We start from the raw sequence: 22,608 nt of genomic DNA, 5'->3' as shown, positions 1-22,608 counted from the left end.
CTGCCCTTTGGATCGGGTCTGGGCGCCCGGCTGCTTGCGCTGCCTTTTCTCCCTCGCTCCCGAGAACACCGGCTGGGATCTTCCTCGCGCTGCTGCTACCTTTTCTTCCCCCGATTCCCTGTCCAAGATTTTAGACAGAACTAGGTGGGCTCTCCAGCTGGCCGCCCGAAGAGAAGCCTTTCGTTTGATTGGGGACTTCTGGAAAGAGAGATTGTGTGTGTGTGTGTGTTGCATTTGGGGCTTATGCGGAGCTGAGAAGACACAAACCTTTTCCCCCTCTGCCATGGGATGGATGCCCTGTGTGAATACAGCTACTGCTCGCTTGCCGCCGAAGCGGCAGGAGAACTCCACCCTTTCCCCAGCCTGCTCGAAGAGAGGCTGTTAAGCAACGGCACCAACGAGTCCTTGCAGGAGTTCTGGAGGAGCTTCCTCAACTTAGAGGGAGCGGATGGATTGCAGGGGGGCAGCTCCATCCTCCTGCGGATCTTCATCTCCATCATCTACTCCGTGGTGTGCGCTCTCGGTCTGGTGGGCAACGTGCTGGTGCTCTACCTGATGAAAAGCAAATGGAAAAAATCTTCCATCAATCTCTTTGTGACCTGTTTGGCGGTGACTGATTTCCAATTCGTCCTGACTTTGCCCTTCTGGGCAGTGGAGAACGCTTTGGATTTCACCTGGCTCTTTGGTAAAGTCATGTGCAAGATGCTCTCCTATGTGACAGCCATGAACATGTACGCCAGTGTCTTCTTCCTCACGGCCATGAGCATTGCCCGCTACCACGCGGTGGCCTCTGCCCTGAAAAGCCGGAGGCAAGGAGGACTCTTGGATAGCTGCTCTTCGGCTAAATGGTTGTGCGCCCTCATATGGATCCTAGCTGTCCTAGCTTCTCTGCCCAACGGCATCTTCTCCACCACCTCCACTATCTTCGGCGAGGAATTTTGTCTGGTCAAGATACCCGATAGGCAAGGCAACAACACTCCGTTCTGGCTGGGTCTCTACCATGCCCAGAAGGTCCTGCTGGGCTTCCTATTGCCTTTGACCATCATCACCCTTTGCTACCTTTTGCTGGTGCGCTTCATCAGCGACAGACATGTGGGCGCCGGGTCCTGCGGGCCAAGCACTAAGCGCCGATCCAGGGTGACCAAGTCGGTGACCATCGTGGTACTGTCCTTCTTCCTTTGCTGGCTGCCCAACCAGGCGCTCACCACCTGGGGCGTCCTCATCAAGCTGAACCTTCTGCAGTTCAGCCATGCCTACTTCCTCTCTCAGGCATACCTCTTCCCCATCACAGTCTGCCTGGCCCATTCCAACAGCTGCCTCAATCCCATCTTCTACTGCCTCATGCGCAGGGAGTTCCGTAAAGCCCTCAAGAAGCTGCTCTGGAGGATTGCTTCGCCCTCCACCACCACCATGCACCCATTCACGGCTACCACCAAGCCGGAGCAGGAAGAGCAGGCGCTGAAGAACCTAATGACCATCCAACCCGCAAGCAGTTCTGTCCCTCCACCTCCTCCTCCTCCGTCTGCTAGAGCTGGAGATGTTCCTGATGCTGCCTGCTATCCCCCTGGGGTGGTGATGTACAGCAGCTGCTCCAATATCTTTCCTTCCATCACCTCCACTGAGATGCATGGTTAAGTCTGAAGGAAAGGCACCAAGGAAGAAAGAAGTCCCTTGAATCAGTAGACGTGGTTTCCTGTTGCTGGAGCATTCTTGGAACTGCCTTGTCATGGGATGTGGGGAGTAGGTCCATCTATGAAGGGATGTGCTTCTTGGATGGTTGGGTGTTTATCAGCATGGAAGGAAATGAGGGTGCATTTGAGTGCTAAGGGAAGCAATGTTAATAATAATAATAATAAATCAATATGGTAATGTGGGGAAATTTAGGGGATGGCTTCCCTTGCAATGCCAACTGCTGCACCTTGATATAGGTGGGGAAAGTGCAGACAAGTGTAACCTGAATGATCAAAGCCTGAAATGATGCAGCAAAACCCGGGTACCAGTCAAGGGAATGGAGAACGCAAGGAGATTGAGTAGCTCAGGTTTATTGCATGCAAGGTTCAGAAGTAAGACAAGAAAATCTGAACAACCATTATCACTTTTAGTTACATTCTTATACCTTTCCTGAAAAGTAGGACAAACAAATGTGTTATTGCGTGGACCAATGATATGGGTTACATGTTCGCGTGCATACAAAAAAGGGAAATAAAAAAGTAAAATCAACAGAAAATCTGATTACGTGGGGGAATAATGACAAGGTAAGGATAAACACAGCCTATATGTGCTTCATGATTCACGATAATTATATATATCGATATATAGATACGGTAGATACTCTAGCATTCAGATGTTCCACTTCCTAATTCCAAATGGGTTTATGTTTCCATAAGCAAGTTGCTTAAGATAAGATAAGAAAAGAGAGGAAGTATAAAAAGTACAAACTATGCAGTTATAATTTCTTACAGTGAGGAACTGCTGATTAGAACTTAAGTGAAACATAAAAATTTTATTTGAGATGTATGAGATTCTTATTTAAAACACTCTTAAGGTATATAGGAAAATGTATATCCTGGGGCGTCTTCCTCAGAAGTAACTTCAACAAGAGGAAAGCTTGCATTGTTTGCAATTCTTTATATTTGGGGGGAGGGATGTGGAATTAGGCATGGAAGGGAAGAAGTGGACAGAGAGAGAAAGTCAGGATTCTAGACCACGACAAAGGATTACGCAAGAGTCAAGCTAGATAAAATAAGTATCTAGACAAGGGGTCCCCAAACATTTTACACAGGGGGCCAGTTCACTGTCCCTCGGACAGTTGGAGGGCCGGAGTATATAAAAAAAAACTATGAGCAAATCCCTATGCACACTGCACATACCTTGTTTTAAAGTAAAAAACAAAATGGGAACGTACTATTTAGAGGGGGGAGAAGATCTGAAATTCATATATGTTTATGTTTTGTTTTTAATTTTCTTTTGTTAACATCTGATTGGCTATACTGTACAAGGTTTTCTTGGCTTATGAAAAATGTATAAAGAAAGAAGGAGGCACTTTGGCATAATGGTTAATAAGTTAGAAATATAATTGGTGTTGCTCTTTTTGAAGGAACATTAAGGAGGGAATTTAATTAAAAGAAAATGAATGTAACTGGATGACAAAATTAGAAAAAAAAACTTTTGCAACTTTTTTGATGATTGATATTAGTTACTAACAAAATACCGCATTTTATTCATGGAAAATTAGATGGTACACTGTGTTGTTTGAATGTATGTTGAGAGAAAAAATTTAAAAAAATTACCCCCCCCCCAACAGTCCTTCCTTCCTCTGTCCCTCCATTCATTTCATTCTTCCTTCCTTCCTTCCTTTCTTTCTTGTTCCCTCCATTTCTCCTTCCTTCTTTCCTTCCTTCCTTCCTTCCCTCCTTCATTCCTCTTCACTTCTCCTTCCCTCCCTCTCTTTCCCTTTTCTTTCTTTCTCTCTCTCTTTTCCCTGTGCTCTTGTCACTCACTGGCAGGCCGGATAAATGGCCTCAGTGAGCTGCATGTGGCCCATGGGCCGTAGTTTGGGGACCGCTGATCTAGACAGTGACATTGACACCGTGATAGCCATGACCGTCAACAATTTTATTTGCAAAGGGCAAAGCTAGGCATGATCAGTCCACAGTACCTTCAGAAGCAATGTTTCTGAATTACAACCAGGTGAGAGGAAACAATAGCCAAGAAGGCTTATTATTATTATTATTATTATTATTATTATTATTATTATTATTATTTATTAGATTTGTATGCCGCCCCTCTCCATAGACTCGGGGCAGCTCGCAACAATAACAAAGACAATGTAAGAACAAATCTAATAATTTAAAAAACACTAAAAACCCCATTATTAAAAGCAAGCATACACACAAACATACCATGTATAAACTGTATAGGCCCGGGGGAGATGTCTCAGTTCCCCCATGCCTGACGGCAGAGATGGGCCTTAAGAACTTTACGAAAGGCAAGGAGGGTGGGGGCAGTTCTGATATCCGGGGGGAGCTGGTTCCAGAGGGTCGGGGCCACCACAGAGAAGGCTCTTCTCCAGGTCCCGTCGACATTGTTTAGTCGACGGGTCCTGGAGATGGCCAACTCTGTGGGACCTAACCGGTCGCTGGTATCCTTGCTTCTCATATCCTGCTTATGAGCTTTCCATAGGCATCTGGCTTGCCATTCAAGTAATGGAAGAGTAACTCAATCAACGTTCAGTTTATTCAGATTAGATGAGCTTTTGATCCGATCCTGCAGGCAGGCTGCTTTTATGGGCTTATGAGTAAAATAATGGGGTGTGAAATTGAGTGTTTTTAAAAAGTGTGTTGGGGTTTTTTTTTAGATTAGTCCAGATAAAATAATATCTGCATCTGTTAAGGTGTTCTCCCTGATCATTGGGATTAAGAAATACTTCCCCACCTGACACTGTTTCCTTTCCTTGTAAGAAAAGGTAAAGGCTAAATTGAATGGTCTGGATTTCATTCCTCCCGGTTAGAGAGAATAATCCATAAATGGGGTAAGAGAGAGTGTGTTTATTATTGATCTTCATTAAAACAATTCCGTCTTCATAGGATGGAACATGAAATGAACTATATTCAGACATTATGAATTAGGATTAGGCACTTTTATTGTTGATCCTCATTAAAACAATTCCGTCTTCATAGGATGGAACATAAAATGAACTATATTCAGACATTATGAATTAGGATTAGGCACTTTTGTAGTTTCTTCAAAGTATAGAAAAAGAGATGGAGGGTTGGATGAGTGGGAGAACCAAAGAGGGAGAAAGCAGCTCTGCTAAATTGTTCCACTCTTGAATCAAAGATTGAAAACAGGTGAAATTATCCTTGTAACTTCAGGATGCTATTGCTCCACCACTGGATGGATTTGTTTGTTTGTTTGTTTGTTTGTTTATATTTTGTCCAAAACATAATGAAGGATTACAGAGGATATACTCATAGTAAAAAAGTATCAATGAAAGGATAGAAGAAAGGATATAGGAATAAAATATATCAATGAGAGAATAGAAGAAAAGATATAGGAAAGGAATAAAAGATATATAAAGAAGTATAGGAGAGACAATAGGACAGGGGACAGAAGGCACGCTGGTGCACTTATGCCTGTCCATCTTTTACTTTGAAATTGAAATGATTTCATTTGCAAAACTGTGGGGGAAGCAGAATTGGATTTCAAAAAAACTGATAAAAATCAAAGGCAGATTGTGAAAGAGGCTTTGGAAAAAAAAATTCCAAGAGCTGGCATTAACAAACGGTATCTGGCAAGCATGGATTTTATCGCGGTCAAAGATAATCATGGTAGTTCAGGCTGATGTCTATTTTGTTTAGGAAGATGACACCTAATTAGAAATAGGGAAGATAGAAGCGCTATATTGTTGCTATGATTCTGAGTGTTGGCCGACCTATCTGGACGTGAGTTAAAGAAGCTCAAAATATGCCCTTCGACATAATTTATCTGTCTAGAAAGATGCTCCTCTCTAGCTCCAATTCCAGATAATGATCTTTAAAGCTCCATTCCCCATTTAGCAGCAACCGTGGTGACATCAATTGCCCCTGTAGCTGATAATATTTGCATCTTTGAGCAAATCACTCCATAACTTGAAGGACTGGCTTGATGATTAAAGACCAGACATGATTGACTGAAGAATGAAGGAGGCTTTACAATATATTTTCTGTATCAAGGCTGTCTCATTACATGTGAACTATTAAATCTCTGTATGTTATCGAGCTGATAAAGTTTGGATCCCTTCCACGCAAACCCATATCATTGTGCTCCTTTCCTGTGAAGGTCCATTTCTGGAGGGCGTGGTGGAAAATATGGGAATACATCAAGAAGACAATATAAAACAGAGTCTTAGCTACTTTCACTGGCTGGAGAATTCTGGGAGTTGAAGTCCACAAGTCTTAAAGTTGCCAGGTTTGGGGACCACTGCCGTAGACAAACGCCTCCATAAAATTCAGTGGGTGAGACAGATGATTACTGTATTTTTTGGAGTATAACCCTGGTGTTCTGTTCGGGTCTGTGAGACCCGAAATCAAAGTTTGAGACCCTGTAAAAAATTTTCCCTGCATATCTGAAACTTGAAATTTCATGACTTTGCATCATTTTAGGGGTTCTCTCTATGAGAATTTTTTGGGGGATGGGAGTCTTCTTTCTTTGCTGGAAAAAAATAGGCCTAAAGTTCTGTTCCCGGGTCACCCTGACCTGGCCCCAAAATTCTTCATTTAAAGTGTTTATGTTTGGTCAATTTGAAAACTTTTTTCACTTGGAAAGTAGTCTGAACATTTCTGCAGACAATGATATGAAAATTGAACTGAAAAAAAATAATGATTATTGGGGGTTTTTTTATCATAAAAGGCAGCCCCCCCTTTTTGTGAACTTTTTTTTAATTTGTAGATAATTTGACTGATTGCTGGGATTCATGTAGCAGAAGGTGGTCCCGCAAATAATCTGGCCTGATATCATGTAGGGCTTTATAGGTCATAATCAACCCTTTGAATTGCGTCCAGAAACCAATCGGCACTTAATGCAATTTGCAGAGTGCTGGAAAAACATGGTCCGCAGGCGCTCTGAAGCCAACCGCAAGTTCAGATGCAAAGTTGTGGCCAATGGGAAGGTAAGGGCGGCGGGGGGGAAAGACCTAAGGGAGCCCCCGAGTTTGCTGTCCGTTGCATTTGCCTTTAGGATTGCCCGCTTTAGGATTTGTTAGAATGGTACAGGTAGCCCTTGTTTACTGACGTTAATTGGGACCCCCTATTATTCCGTACTGCATAAGTACACCAATTTATGCAGGCAGATGGCAGTCCCGGACAATGTGAATCCTGTATGGTGGCTTGTGTCGCGTCCCGCTGTCGTGCGGTTGCTACCCTGCTGGCTTCCCTGTTGCCTTTGCTGGTTGGAAAGCTGACATCACAAATCTGGGGTATGATGCTTGTTATAATTGGGAGCCAGTTGCTAAGCACTGTGAATTGTGATCACATCACTGAGGATGCAGCAGTGGTTGTAAGAGAAGTCGTTACAAGGAGTGCTCATTCAGCACTACTGTAACTTTGAACAGGTGGTTAGAGAGCCGGGGTGGTGCAGCAGGTAGAGTGCTGTACTGCAGGCCACTGAAGCTGACTGTAGATCTGAAGGTCAGCGGTTCAAATCTCATCACCGGCTCAAGGTTGACTCAGCCTTCCATCCTTCCGAGGTGGGTAAAATGAGGACCCGGATTGTGGGGGCAATAGCCTAGCTCTGTTAAAAAAGTGCTATTGCTAACATGTTGTAAGCCGTCCTGAGTCTAAGGAGAAGGGCGGCATAAAAATCGAATAAATACATAAATAAATAAATGGACATGCCTAGAAAGGCCCATGACTGCTCACGCGGCTGCATTTTGCACAATTTGTATTTTCTGAACACTCTTCAAAGGTAGCCCCATTTAGAGAGCATTGCAGTAGTCAAACCCTGAGGTGGTAAGGGCATGAGTAACTGTCCAAATAGGGTCGCCTGCAACTGTTGCACCAGGTTTTCTATTTTATCCCGGAAAAATATATAGAGGCTTCAACTTGCCCTAAATTAAGCTGTATACAAGGCAGCCTTGGTACAGAATATCTCTCATCAGCCCTTATTATTGGAATTTTTTTTCCTGAATGTCTGCTGGGATGCTTTGTTTTCCAGCCATCTCTGTCTTCCATTAAGCAGGACTTTGGGGCAGAATGCAAGAAGCTGCAGGCCTGCTTAGCACCTTTTAATGCAATAAGGAATTAGAGGTCTTAAGATCATTAAATCTAGAGTTGAACATTAGCTGATGGCATTTTAGATGATCACTTTGAGAGCAAGTAACTCGCGCAACAGGCCAGTGTAGGCTGACCTTGGAACTCTAAACTGTGTCAAGCCTCATTAGCACTCGGAAGGGAGACCATTAGGAAATGCCAAGGCCATGGATCAAGAATTAAATCGGTTCTGTATCACTGCCAGGAAAATTACATGGAAGCATCCACGAAGCTGCCTGCATTTGGGACTGAAGCCTTGGGCACAACATCAAAATGCTGAGTACTGGTAGGACCGAAACTGAAATGGAGACACTTTTATTATTTATTAGATTTGTATGCTGCCCCTCTCCATAGACACTGAAAGGGGAGAAGGGGAACTACAGGTTGTCCTCAACTTGCAATGGTTCATTTAGTGACTTTTTGAAGTTATAATGCAGTGGTTCTCAACTTTTCTAATGCTGCAACCGCTTAATACAGTTCCTCGTGTTGTGGTGACCCTCAACCATAAGTCTAGTATAGGGGTGGGCTACTGCCTGGACTTGGGGGAGGGGGGAAGAACGCAGTGGGGTAGTGAAAATGGAACTCCACCCCAGAGCACCCAATTTGCACTGAAAGATGTTGAAAGAAAATGCAGGGCGTCCTGCGTAAGCCACACCCACAGTGTGGCAGTAAAAATCTTTGGTAGCCCTTCACTGGTCTAGTGCCAATTCTACCAACAGAGCTTTAAGTTGATTGGAAGGAAGGACACCCCCACTGTAAACACCTGATTGGTCGGATTGTAAAAATATGTTCCAATGCACCAGAATAGAAGCTTTAGTTCCTAACACCATGGGAAATTTGTCATTTCCAATGGTCTTAGGCGACCACGCTGGAACAGCCATTTGACCCCTCAAAGGGGTCCTGACCCCCAGATTGAGAACCACTGTTATAATAGCACTTCTAAAAATGATTTATGACAGTTTTTCATACATCCATCGCAACATTCCCATCAAAATTCAGGTGCTTGGCAACTGACTCACATTCATGAGAGTTGTAGCATGCTGGGATCATGTCATCACATTTTGCAACCTTCTGACAAGCAAAGTCAATGGGGAAGGCAGATTCCACTTAACAACCGTGTTACTTACTTAACAAGTGCAGTGATTTGCTTAACAACTGTGGCAAGAAAGGTCATAAAATGGGACAAAACTCGCTTAGCCAATGTCTCTCCTAGCAACAGAAAAAAAATGGGCTCAGTTGTTCTCCTAAGTCAAGGACCAGCATGTCTGTAATGGTATGTGAGAATGTCCATAGGGAGAAACAGCCATAGCCATAGACAATGGCTGGGTAAGGGGCAGCTGAACCCTCAGAAGGAATGGGGCATGGGGCCGATGACTCTAAAGTGTGCAATAGGGTTGATATTCCTGGAGGCATCTGTAATATGGTAAATGATTTAGCTTTACTAGATAAATGGTCAAAGCAATGAAAACTGCAGTTTAATGTTTCCAAATGTAAAATAATGCACTTAAGGAAAAGGAATCCTCAATCTGAGTATTGTATTGGCAGTTCTGTGTTAGCAAAAATTTCAGAAGAGAAGGATTTCGGGGTAGTGATTTCTGAATGGGCGAGCAGTGATTTCTGAATGGGTGAGCAGTGTGGCCGGGCGGTAGGAAAAGCAAGTAGGATGCTTGGCTGCATAGCTAGGGGTATAATAAGCAGGAAGAGGGAGATTGTGATCCCGCTATATAGAGCACTGGTGAGACCACATTTGGAATCCTGTGTTCAGTTCTGGAGACCTCACCTATAAAAAGATATTGACAAAATTGAACGGGTCCAAATATGGGCTACAAGAATGGTGGAAGGTCTTAAGCATAAAACGTATCAGGAAAGACTTAATGAACTCAATCTGTATAGTCTGGAGGACAGAAGGAAAGGGGGGGACATGATCGAAACATTTAAATATGTGAAAGGGTTGAATAAGGTTCAGGAGGGAAGTGTTTTTAATAGGAAAGTGAACACAAATATACACAAATACAAATCTAATAAATAATAATAATAATAAGAGGAGGAGGAGGAGGAGGAGGAGGAAGAAGAAGGGGACACAATCTGAAGTTAGTTGGGGGAAAGATAAAAAGCAAAGTGAGAAAATATTTTTTTACTGAAAGAGTAGTAGATGCTTGGAACAAACTTCCAGCAGACGTGGTTGGTAAATCCACAGTAACTGAATTTAAACATGCCTGGGATAAACATAGATCCATCCTAAGATAAAATACAGGAAATAGTATAAGGGCAGACTAGATGGACCATGTGGTCTTTTTCTGCCGTGAGTCTTCTATGTTTCTATGTTTCTATGACCTCTCAGAAGGATGCAGTGATGGCGAACCTTTTTGGGTTCACGTACCAAAAGGGGGGGTGCATTCACTAGAGTGCTTGCACATGACCACACCCATTCCCTCCTCTCCACACATGCACACACACACCCATGCTGCCCCTGTGCATGCACACAACTCACCTAGCAACAGAAAAAATTGGGGGAGGAGGACAAAAAAATAACAGCAACGACTACTACAAATCAACTATTTATTGCTTTCGTCAATGTACCGGACAAACAAAGCTACAAAGCAGGAAGCCAGCAAGGCAACAGCAGAGGCGGAGATCACCACGACCACCACACTGCCAGCAGCACTGACCAGGAGACCCAGGCCCACCCCAACGATGATTTGAGCCAGTTGGACCATGCAGGTCAAAGCAGCACAGTCAATGCCCTTCCCTCGGTTGGAGCCCGCAGGTTCATCGTGTGCCAGTTTCTGAAAGCAAACAGAGAAGGATATGAAGCCAACTCAATCAAAATTACCATTCAGATCATCTGATCATTGTCTATTCACTGGTGTCCAGGGGTAGGCTTCAAAAGGTTTAGCAAAATCATCAATAATGGCAATAATTAAATGCTGTACCTCATGATTCTTGACAAATGTATATTTTATCTCATGTACACTGAGAGCATATTTTATTTTTATTTATTTATTTATATTTGATTTGATTTGATTTGATTTGATTTGATTTGATTTGATTTGATTTGATTTGATTTGTATGCCGTCCCTCTCCATAGACTCGGGGCGGCTAACAATAGTAGTAAACAGCATATAACAAATCTAATGTTTAAAATAATTTAAAAACCCTTATTTAAAACCAAACACGCACCAAAGACAAATTCCTTGTGTATCCAATCACACTTGGCCAATAAAGAATTCTATTCTATTCTATTCTATTCTATTCTACTCTACTCTACTCTACTCTATTCTATTCTATTCAAATGGTTCTTTGCTCAGTTGCTGGGTGGGTGTGGCCCAGCAGTGGGCTACGAGCCGGAACGTTAATTGCGCTCGCTGTTGCGACTCGTAAGTTCTTGGGGGACCAGCGTGATTTTGCTGCTGCACCTGTGGAGGTAGCAAAATCGCGCATAGAGCCGCAGGTATAACCTCGCCGAAACAAGGCCGCAATTTTGCTATGTCCACAGGTGCAGCAGCAAAATCGCACTGGTCCCGCAAGAACTTACGAGCTGTGGCAGCGAGCGCAATTTAGCGTTCCAGCTCGTAGCCCATCGCTGGTGTGGCCATTGTGGGTGTGGCCTAATCAGCCTCCTGCACCAGGGCAGGAGGGGGTCTGTTTTTGCCTTTCCTGGACTTCAGAGCTTTCTCGAGCCTCCAGATGGGCAAAAACAGCTTCCCCAGGCTCTGGAGGCCAGAAATGGCTCAAACTTCCAGTAGGCCTATGTTTCGCCCTCCCCGAGCTTCCGTGTGCACCCTGTGTTTACCTGAATCCAAAATGCACCATGTGGGAACTTCTGGAAGGGATGGGCAGGGCCAACTAAGAGTGGGATTTGGAGGTTCTCCAAAGTGCCCAGAATCTTAGCTAGAAGTTCTCCCGAACCCAGAGGTGGGCTGCTGCCAGAACACCTAATTGCATGCAGCTCCGTGGGCCCTGGAACGTGAGTGTGGGATTGAGCACAATTTTGCTTCCCGCACTTGTGCAGGATGCAAAATCTCGCACGAAATCACTGAAGTCACTGAAATCTTGCATTTGTGTGCATCCTTGTGCGATATTTGGCTTCTTGCATATGCACAGAAAACAAATCTCACTCCGATGTGCGCAGGCGCGTGCCGGGGTCATGGAGCTCTACAGGAAGTGCACCAGTAGTGGCAGGAAGTGGAATTAATAATAATAATAATAATAATAATAATAATAATCCAATCCACCCCTTCCAAATCATATGCTGAGTGACATCAGTAATGGGCATCCAAAAATTTTACTGCCACACTGTGGGTGTGGTTTATTTTGTGGGCGTGCCTTGATGGTCACATGACTGGGTAGGAGTGGCTTGCCGACCATGTGACCAGGTGGGAGTGGCTTGAACAATCATCGTTCAAGTGAACTGTTAAGTCCTCAACTTACAACCTCACCAGTGTCGCTCTCTGGGGTGACAATTTGCATCGCGTTTCTCCCTTCTCCTTCCTGGGTCATTCCCTGCCTCAGGCTGGGTAGCTAGGTGAACAGCCAATCAGGTGTTGAGAAAATAAGGGGGAGGAAATAGGCCCTCTGCAACTCCTGCTGGTGCTGGTCTCCCTGCCGCTTTCCGAGGAGAAGGAGGAGGAGGGGAGGGGGGATGGTCAGCTGGAGTTGGGCACACAGCTTCATTTATGTTATGAGCTCGGAGAGGGGCGGCATACAAATCCAATAAATAAATAAATAAATTTCCACTGGTGGAACTGTGTTCCATCCGGTCCTGCCTGCTGCCCACCCCTGAGTGACATATACATTAAGGGATCTGGAAAAATGTTATTCCAGGAGAAATGCTCCCATTGATTTAGACTTTAAAACCTGCGGACTTCAACTCCCAGAATTCCCCAGAGAGCCATGGGAATTCTGGGAGCTGATTTCCATAGACCTTAAAGTTGCCAAAATTGAATTCCCTTAGTTTTGATAGCGCTCCATTATTTATCAATGAGGCAACATGCATTTTCTTATGGAAAATTTGTATGTGATAAAATAATTTTTGCAAAAACTAATTTAAAATATCGGTACAAGGTAATTAAATATAGTTAGATTGTGCAGGCAACTGTAAAAAGACATGTTGAAAACCTTTCTAACCATTTTTGAGAAGCATTTTCAATAGATGGGTGAACAGTGCAGTCAGGCAGTAGGGAAAGTAAGTAGGATGCTTGGCTGCATAGCTAGAGGTATAACAAGCAGGAAGAGGGAGATTATGATCCCGCTATATAGAATGCTGGTGAGACCACATTTGGAATACTGTGTTCAGTTCTGGAGACCTCACCTACAAAAAGATATTGACAAAATTGAACGGGTCCAAAGACGGGCTACAAGAATGGTGGAAGGTCTTAAGCATAAAACGTATCAGGAAAGACTTAATGAACTCAATCTGTATAGTCTGGAGGACAGAAGGAAAAGGGGGGACATGATCGAAACATTTAAATATATTAAACGGTTAAATAAGGTTCAGGAGGGAAGTGTTTTTAATAGGAAAGTGAACACAAGAACAAGGGGACACAATCTGAAGTTAGTTGGGGGAAAGATCAAAAGCAACATGAGAAAATATTATTTTACTGAAAGAGTAGTAGATCCTTGGAACAAACTTCCAGCAGACGTGGTAGATAAATCCACAGTAACTGAATTTAAACATGCCTGGGATAAACATATATCCATCCTAAGATAAAATACAGAAAATAGTATAAGGGCAGACTAGATGGACCATGAGGTCTTTTTCTGCCGTCAGACTTCTATGTTTCTATGTTTCTAATAGAATTTCATGAGAAAGCCTCGTTTCAAGTGTTCTTTCTAACAGCTTATAAAATTAGATGGTAATTGAGATTAATCTACAGAATTGGTTTTTTGTTTCTCAGAAACCCCGTAATGGATCATTTAAACTCTTATTTTCCACGGGATAAAAATCAAGCAATCAAATGGGCAGATATCAAAGGTCACAAAGAACTCTGCTATGTTCCTCCCTGGGTGGAAGTTTTAATACAAGTGGCACTAGATTGAAGATTCTTTCAAGGTACAGTTGTTATTTGAAATGGATTAAGCGTGTGTAATTTCTCTGATTGTCACGCTGAGATTGAGGCACTTTAAAATTTAGGATTAGCATATTTAAGAAAAAAGAAATCTCTTTTCGATTCCTGCAAAACACACACGCATAGGCACTGATTATTGATTCTGGTCATGTCTAATTTATATGTTCAACACAACACAATAGCCAAATTCTGGAAGGTTGCTGCATGACTTTAGGGCAGACAATATTTCTCAGATCATCCTCAGCTTTATTCTGTTCACACCAGAGAGCCCACGAATCTGCAAAGATGTGGCATTCTGTAGCATAGTTATCTTGACTCGCTTCCAGAACACCTGAAGATCAAGGCTGCTTTATTATTCAAGAATGTCAATGAAATAAAGCATCCATCTGATGATACGTTCCATCCCGTTCTGCTTCTTATCTTGCAGTAACGACACAGAAGTAGATAACAGGTTATAAAACGGGGCATTACAGAAACGTGGGGAAGAAATTGCAGACAGTGTGTGTTGTGGTTAGCTCTGGCCCAACTCCTGCCCCAAGGACTGTGGATGTGGGGGAGACATCCACATGCCGCAGGCCTGTTTTGCCCCCGGTGGAATCTGCTGATGAAGGCTCCTCTGACCAAGAAGACACGAGTGACAGGGAGGAGGAGAATGTGGCAGACAGCTCAGAAGGAGATCGATTATCTAGCTCCTCCTTGGATTCGGAACAAGAGTTATTGATACAGCCACGCATGCGGAGAGCGATGCATAGGCAGCAACAACTGAGAGATTATTATCAAAGAAAATGAGGTCACCTGTGGTTGGGTAGGGCTGTGGTAATTAGTGAGGCTGCTATAAATAGCAGCCTGTGGGTTTGGCCATTGTGGAGGATTATCTGATCGTTGTGTTTCGTGACTGCTTTACTGACTTTGACCTTTTGTGTGCTGATTCTTCCCCACTTTGAAACTAAACCAGAGCAAAGTGTGTTTCACTTTGTGAAAGAAGAAGGACTGTGAATTGCCTCACAGCTGCAATCTAAATATCCCAGAACTGATAAGGGACTTGTACCAATTACCAGTTTGTTTGGAGACGAGTGCTCTTTGCTATACAAAAAGAGTGCTTAGTTTATTTGAATTTTCAGTATAAAGAACATTGTTTTGAATTTTCAAACATGTGTGTGTCTGAAATTGTATCTGTGCATTTTTGGGAGGATTCTACCAGAGAGCTTGACAGAACAGTGTGATAGTTTGCTTTCGTGGATTATTTTAAATTTAAAGCAACCCCGTTTGAAACTGCATTTAGTAGCATTATGAGAGGTGTCACTGCTTGGTTTGATTGGGCCTTCCTGGAGACATGGTAATGATGACCTGGTTCTGAAACTCTTATGGCTGGGGCACCCCATAGTTAATGTGTATGTTGGCACTCAGCAGGGTCCATTACAGTTGTAACACAAGGACTACCTCTATCCATGTGCAACGTGGAAGCAAAGATAATAAAGTGGATTGTTGCTATCTCCTAATCAGATGAGGGTCAAGCAAGAACTAAACACATAGATCCTTGGCATGAGAATCTAAGCCAGTGGTTCTCAATCTCTCTAATGCCATGACCCCTTAATACAGTTCCTCATGTTGTGGTGACCCCCAACCATAAGTCTAGCACCAATTCTCCCAACAAAGCTTTAACCTGACTGGCAGAAAGGTGAGAGAGACACCCCCACTGTAAACCCCTGATTGGTCGGATTGTAAAAATATTTTCCAAGGCATCAGACTAGAAGCTTTAGTTCCTAACACCATGGGAAATTTGTCTTTTCCCATGGTCTTAGATGACCCCCAAACAGGTCCTGACCCCCAGGTTGAGAACTACTGATCTAAGCCAGTGATTTTCAACCTTTTTTGAGCTGCGGCACATTTTTTACATATACAAAATCATGGGGCACATTGAGTGGGGGGAGTGGGAGGGGCTAAAAAAAGTTTGGACAAAAAAAATTATATCTCTCTCTTCCTCCCTTTCGCTCTATTTCTTTCCATCTTTCTCTCTCTCCTTCCCCTCTCTGTCCATCCCTATTTCTTTCTCTCTTCCTTCCTTCCTCTCTTTTTTGCTCTCTTTCTATCTCTCCCTCCTTCCCAGCCTTTCTTTCTCTCTCTCTCTTGCTTTCTTTCTCTCTCTTTCTCTTGCTCTCTTGCTTTCTTTCTCTCTTTCTTTTTCTCTTGCTTTCTTTCTCTCTCTCTCTTTCTCTCTTGCTTTCTTTCTCTCTCTCTTTCTCTCTTGCTTTTTTCTCTCTCTCTCTCTTTCTCTCTCTCTTGCTTTCTTTCTCTCTCTCTCTTTCTCTCTCTTGCTGAGCTTCACGGCACACCTGACCATGTCTCACGGCACACTAATGTGCCACGGCACACTGGTTGAAAAACACTGATCTAAGCGGTATCTACAACTGGATTCAAGATCAATCAGGTGGTTTCTAAGATATTAGCAGTAAAGAAAGTTGGTGGGAACCCTTGCTTTACTTCATTATCACTCGCCCAGTTCCCTCCACTTGAAGATGAGCTGGGCAAAGTAGTCCACAGCCAATGATAAGACATATCAACTCACCAATTCCTCCTTGTGGTAATTAGCGACAAGGTTGAACGGTATGGTATACAGTGTGCTGGACATGACACCAAACAGAGAACAAAGAATCAGACTAGGATAGACTTTGGGAAACAGCCCAATAAATCCAGTGCCAAGTCCAAAAAGTAGATAGCCAACAAAATAGAGTCCTTTTAATCCTAGGAATGGTAGCAGAGCTCTTTGAACATCTGGTGGAAGAAAAAAGATTGGGAGGAGAAATTAAAATGACAGCCATTTTTACCGCAGTTGAATATTAATGAAAACCTTTAGGACTTCCCTCCCCCCCCCGAACCCTTTTTTTGTTAATAATGGGGGTTTTTTTTAGAATTCATACTTTCTTTTCGTTTTATTGAAAGATGCTTTAGGTCAGTGTTTCTCAACCTTGGCAGTTTTAAGAATGCTCAAGCCAGTTGCTACGATTGAGAAACATTGTTTTAGGTTACAAGTGGTCCTCGGCTTATGATGGAACACTTAGCGACTGTTCGAATGGATGTCCCAGAATTAATTATGACGCGGATTCAAATTTCCGAGAGGTGGTTCTCCCTTGTGGTCACATGACTGCATTTGGGATGCTCGGCAACTGGCCTGCAGTTATGACTGTTTACAGTGTCCCATGGTCACATGACTGCGATTTACATTTTTTGCCAGAAATTGTAGTTTACCCATTACTGATTGTGGATTTGCTTAATGACCATTGCAAAACAAGTTGTAAAACAGGACATGGTGACCTTAACAACCAGCCTCATTTTTTTTATGCAATTCAGGGCTTAATTATAGTCATAATTTGAGGACTATGCATATTTCATTATTTATTCAGGCTATTCAAACTAGGTTGGCCTCTTTAAACATGAACCAGCTTGTGTCTTCTATTAGTACTATGTATAAAACATTTGGGTTTTCAATATATAAGCAAGCTAACAGTCAATGTTTGTTTGTATTGAAGTAATATAACTTTAAGAGGTAGCGTTGCAAATTGCCATAAGAGGGAGCCAGAAAGCATGATTCTCTCTGCCCTCTCTGCTCTTTTTGCTGATTCACTGTGACCAATGTAGTAAGCTCTGTGTGTTCTAAGATAGTCTGCTGTATTTGTAAGCTGTAATGTATGTCTGATATGTAAGCCAAAGACAGGCTTGCAATATTATTATTGTATTAAAGGATATTGACAGATTTGAATGTGTATGACCAGACTGTTTAACTTGACTGTGCTATTTCTAAAGTAAATACTAATTGAGCTTAACGTATCTGCTTTATATGACTGAATAATTACTCATACCTCCTGGATATCTGCTGGAATCTCATGTGTTCCTCTGTGCATGAATAGCTGGATAGCTTCAAGACAGGATTAGACAGATTCATGGATGCCAAGTGTATCGGTGGTTATTGAAACAGATGTCCATGTGCCACCTCTATGTTGGTTGAGGCAGGCAGGATTCCCTTGAGTACCATTTGTTGGGGGTCAAGGGAAATGGAGGGTCTTGCCTTCTCTTTCTGCTCAAGATCCCCATGGACAATTGGTGGGCCACTGGGTGACACACAATGCTGGACTCAATGGGCTTTGGCCTGATTCAGCATGGCTCTTCTCATGTTCTTATGTTCCACATTTCTTTTCATATGGTCTTTGGAATTTGGAGACTTTTGCTATATTCAGTGTAGAGGACTAGACTGGACATTCCTTTGCCCAGTAGAAGTCAGCTTCAATCTTTCTTTTTGTATTTATATCAATAGTAAGAACTAAGAAAACCTGAAAGGTCCATAGGAAAATGCACTTCTAAAACAAGGCATCTATTCACACATCAGAATGTAATTCTTTATTTTATAATTTATTTAAATGAGCTACAGTGGGCTCAGTCAGAGGTGGGTTGTTCCTGGTTTGGACCGGTTCTATAGAATCGCTAGCGGGAATTTCCCCCTGCTTGCTGAACTGGGAGCATCGCTGGCTGGCCACCGCCAAACTGGCTCTCTTGGCGGCCCCTATGGTGGCACCATCTTGCTTTTGGCTTCTGCACATGTGCAGAAGGGGTTTTTTGCCGGAAGCTGAGTTTTCAGCACTGCGCAAGCTCACACGCCCACGTGGTGCGGAAGGAAGCAAACCGGCAGTGCGGCAAGTTAGCCCATGGGCGTTTTAGTTAGAGTGCAGAACTGAAGGCTACTTCTGCTGACTGCCGTCTGACTGCAATTTGGCAGTTCAAATCTCACCAGGGTCAAGGTTGACTCAACTTTCCATCCTTTCGAGGTTGGTACAATGAGGACACAAATTGTTGGGGGCAATAGGTTGACTTTGTAAACTGCTTAGAGAGGGCTGTAAAGCACTGTAAAGCAGTATATAAGTCTAAGTTCTATTGCTGTTTATTAATAACTTTTGTAGACGGAATAACTCTGGGTGGCATATACATCACACATGCCCTGAAAATATTTATGAGGAAATATATAGAAAAATTGAGGATTTTTGTTTAACAAAAGAGCTTGAGGATATATTAATGATGGAAGGCACATATTATTATTATTATTGTTGTTGTTGTTGTTGTTGTTGTTTTGTTTTTGTTTTTGTTTTTGTTATTTAGATTTGTATGCCACCCCTCTCCGAAGACTCGGAGCGGCTCACAACAGCAAAGCACAGTACAAATCCAATGATTAAAACAGTTAAAACCCTTAATATAAAAACAGTCATACATCCCAAAAAAACCATACATACCATACATAAAACGGAACGGCCAGGAGGAATCTATTTCCCCATGCCTGGCAGCAGAAGTGGGTTTTTAGGAGTTTGCAAAAGGCAAAGAGGGTGGGGGCAGTCCTGATCTCCGGGGGGAGTTGATTCCAGAGAGTCGGGGCCACCACAGAGAAGGCTCTTCCCCTGGGTCCCACCAGATGACATTGTTTCGTCGACGGAACCTGGAGAAGGACAACTCTGTGGGACCTAATCGATTGCTGGGATTTGTGCAGCAGAAGCTGGTCACGGAGATATTCTAGTCCGGTGCCATGAAGGGCTTTACAGGTCATAACCAACACTTTTAATTATGACCAGAAACTAATCAGCAACCAATGCAGACTGCAGAGTGTTGATGTGACGTGGGCATATCTGGGAAAGCCCATGATTGCTCTCGCAGCTGCATTCTGCACGATCTTATTAAATTTTCTACCTCTGTGGGATGTTGCCCTACATACATGTATTTTCCGCATCCAGTTTTTGAAGTTTTGTTTTAAGCTTCTGGCAAGGAGAGCTTTGTTTCCAGAACTCTGGAATTATTTTGGCAGCCAGGTCCAGGTAATCCTGCCCCCAATATCTCACAGTTTGCAGTCCTCAGAGAAAGATATCGTTAGGAAGGTTGCCACAGAGGATGTGCATGCTATCTAGAGCAGAAAAGTAGCTGCTCTGGTTTTACAAGGGTATCTAATGAATCTAGCTATTATTGCTCCATGGTGGATAGACAAGCAATGGGAGAACTAGAGCTATCAGGAAACACGGCCTCTTAACCAATCGGGGGGGGGGGGGATAGGCACCTCTCTGGCCAATGAAAAAAGAGATAGATATCACATTCACAATCCATCAAAGCATCAAATTTTGGCTGATAGGGGCACACTCATTGTGGTACTTAGCAAATGCACCAATATATTCAAATCCAAGCTTTATAACTGGAATGAAAAGAGGGAGAAGGAAAAAGTCTGAAATTTGTTTGTGTTTATTTGTTTTTAATTTGTTAATATTTGATTGGTCATATAGGGTTTTCTTAGCTTATAGAAAAATGAGTAAAGAGAGGGAGAAGGCACTACGGCATAATGTTTAATAAGTCAGAAATATTGTTGGTGTTGTACTTTCGAAGGAACATTAAAGACGGAATTTAATTAAAAGATAATGAGTGGCAAAATTAGAAAAAAAATTGCAACTTTTTTTATGATTGATCTGCGTTACTAACAGAATACTGCATTTTATTTATGGAAAATAGATGGTATACTGTATTGCTTGAATTTATGTTGAGAGAAAAAAATAAAAAAAATACCCCCGAAAAAAGAAAATATAGCATTAGCATATGCTGCTTCCCTGTGCTTTATAGCCCTTTCTAAGAGGTTTACAGAGTCAGCATATTGGTCCCAACAATATGGGTCCTTCTTTAACCAACTTTGGAAGGATGGAAGGTTTGTGTCAACCTTGAGCCTGGTGAGATTCGATCTCCCCATTATTAAAAGCAAACATACACACAAACATTCCATGCATAAACTGTATAGGCTCGGGGGAGATGTCTCAATTCCCCCATGCCTGATGGCAGAGGAGGGTTTTAAGGAGTTTACGAAAGGCAAGGAGGGTGGGGGCAGTTCTAATCTCCCGGGAGAGCTGGTTTCAGAGGGTCGGGGCCGACAGAGAGAAGGCTCTTCTCCTGGGTCCCACCAAACGACATTGTTTAGTCGACGGGACCCAGAGAAGGCCAACTCTGTGGGACCTAATCGGTCGCTAGGATTTGTGCGGCAGAAGGCGGTCCTGGAGATATTCTGGTCCGATGCCATGAAGGGTTTTATAGGTCATAACCAACACTTTGAATTGTGATCAGAAACTGATCGGCAACCAATGCAGACTGCGGAGTGTTGGTGTAACATGGGCATACCTGGGGAAGCCCATGATTACTCTCGCAGCTGCATTCTGCACAATCTGAAGTTTCCGAACACTTTTCAAAGGTAGCCCCATGTAGAGAGCATTACAGTAGTCGAATCTCGAGGTGATGAGGGCATGAGTGACTGTGAGCAGTGAGTCCCGGTCCAAATAGGGCCGCAACTGGTGTACCAGGCGAACCTGGGCAAACATCCCCCTCGCCACAGCTGAAAGATGGTTCTCTAATGTGAGCTGTGGATCAAGGAGGATGCCCAAGTTGCAGACCCTCTCTGAGAGGGTCAATAATTCCACCCCCCAGGATTATGGACGGACAGATGGGATTGTCCCTGGGAGGCAGAACCCACAGTCACTCCGTCTTATCCGGGTTGAGTTTGAGTCTGTTGACACCCTAACAGCCTCCAGTCACCGGCACATCACTTCCACTGCTTCATTGACTGGACATGGGGTGGAGACGTACAGCTGGGTATCATCAGCATACTGGTGATACCTCACCCCATGCTCCTGGTTGCCAGGCTTGGGGCCCTTAGATCCTAGCCCGCTGGCCCACAAATGTTATGTATGGTTACTGTTCAAATGGGAATGATTGATTTTTTTATACAGCAAACGATTTTAGAGTAGTTTGTTTAATTTTACTAGATTGGATTTAGCGTATTGTATTGGTATTGTACTTTTTATATGTTGTAAGCCGCTCTGAGTCTCCGGAGAGGGGCAGCATATAAATCCAATAAATGAAATTAAATTAAAATGGATGCCCCGCTAGGAGGAGACTCTATGGTAGGGGGACCGGACTTCCGGTCAGCTCCAAAATTGAATGGGGGGCTTCTGGTTAGGACCTTCGTGGCTCTTTGAGGGTTTAAGGTTGCTGAACCCTGTGATGGACAGATAGGCAGATGTTTTGTCCTATATACTAAACTCTTGCTTTTCAGGAATTTCAGTCAAGTTGAAAGGATACTTACAGGAATAGACTGAAGACGAAATGGCATTGATGCACAAACCCCAACATCCGATCTCTACACCCCTTTTATAGGTCAGATAAGCAGTGGAGTTGTGAGGGGCATAAGGATCACCTTCAAACACAATCTGAGGAGCATCAAAAAGAGAGGATTTAAAAAGTGGTTGTGACATGGAACTTACCCATATTCCATCGCTAAAGACAGTAGAACTCCCAAAGACCAGAATTTTATTATTATTATTATTATTATTATTATTATTATTATTATTATTAATTGGACTTATATACCGCCCTTCTCCGAAGACTCAGTGACTCGCAACATATAAAAGCAATACAAAAAACAATTCTAAAGCCCAATTATAAAACTAATCTAAAAACCGAAGTCATAAAACCATATACAGTGTTCCCTCGATTTTCGTGGGTTCGAACTTCGTGAAAAGTCTATACCACAGTTTTTCAAAAATATTAATTAAAAAAAATACTTTGCTGTTTTTTCCCCTATACCACGGTTTTTCCCGCCCGATGACGTCATATGTCATTGCCAAACTTTCGTCCGCCTTTAATGAATATTTTTTTAATAAACTTTAATAAATAAACATGGTGTGTAATAATCT

General features: G+C 43.0%; 2 protein-coding genes across 2 annotated transcripts in view; one reads left to right on the top strand and one right to left on the bottom strand.

Annotated features, from left to right (window-relative positions):
• The first annotated feature begins 288 nt into the window (after window positions 1-288).
• RXFP3 (relaxin family peptide receptor 3) lies at window positions 289-1,635 on the top strand. The gene has a single exon (XM_070736911.1). It carries the CDS (start codon window positions 289-291, stop codon window positions 1,633-1,635), a length of 1,347 nt encoding a protein of 448 aa, XP_070593012.1.
• An 8,707-nt stretch (window positions 1,636-10,342) lies between these two features.
• The window catches only part of SLC45A2 (solute carrier family 45 member 2), a 39,320-nt gene continuing 27,054 nt past the window's right edge, over window positions 10,343-22,608 (bottom strand). The window contains exons 5-7 of the mRNA XM_070743490.1: window positions 21,999-22,122; window positions 16,422-16,627; window positions 10,343-10,573 (exon numbers count right to left, since the gene is read on the bottom strand). Coding sequence (XP_070599591.1) covers window positions 10,343-10,573; window positions 16,422-16,627; window positions 21,999-22,122 — 561 coding nt within the window. The remainder of the gene's footprint in view (window positions 10,574-16,421; window positions 16,628-21,998; window positions 22,123-22,608) is intronic.

Source organism: Erythrolamprus reginae, chromosome 2 (genome assembly GCF_031021105.1).
Source record: "Erythrolamprus reginae isolate rEryReg1 chromosome 2, rEryReg1.hap1, whole genome shotgun sequence".
Classification (NCBI taxonomy): domain Eukaryota; kingdom Metazoa; phylum Chordata; class Lepidosauria; order Squamata; family Dipsadidae; genus Erythrolamprus; species Erythrolamprus reginae.
The sequence above is the reverse complement of the archived record's forward strand: the minus strand, read 5'-3'. Positions and strand labels throughout refer to the sequence as shown.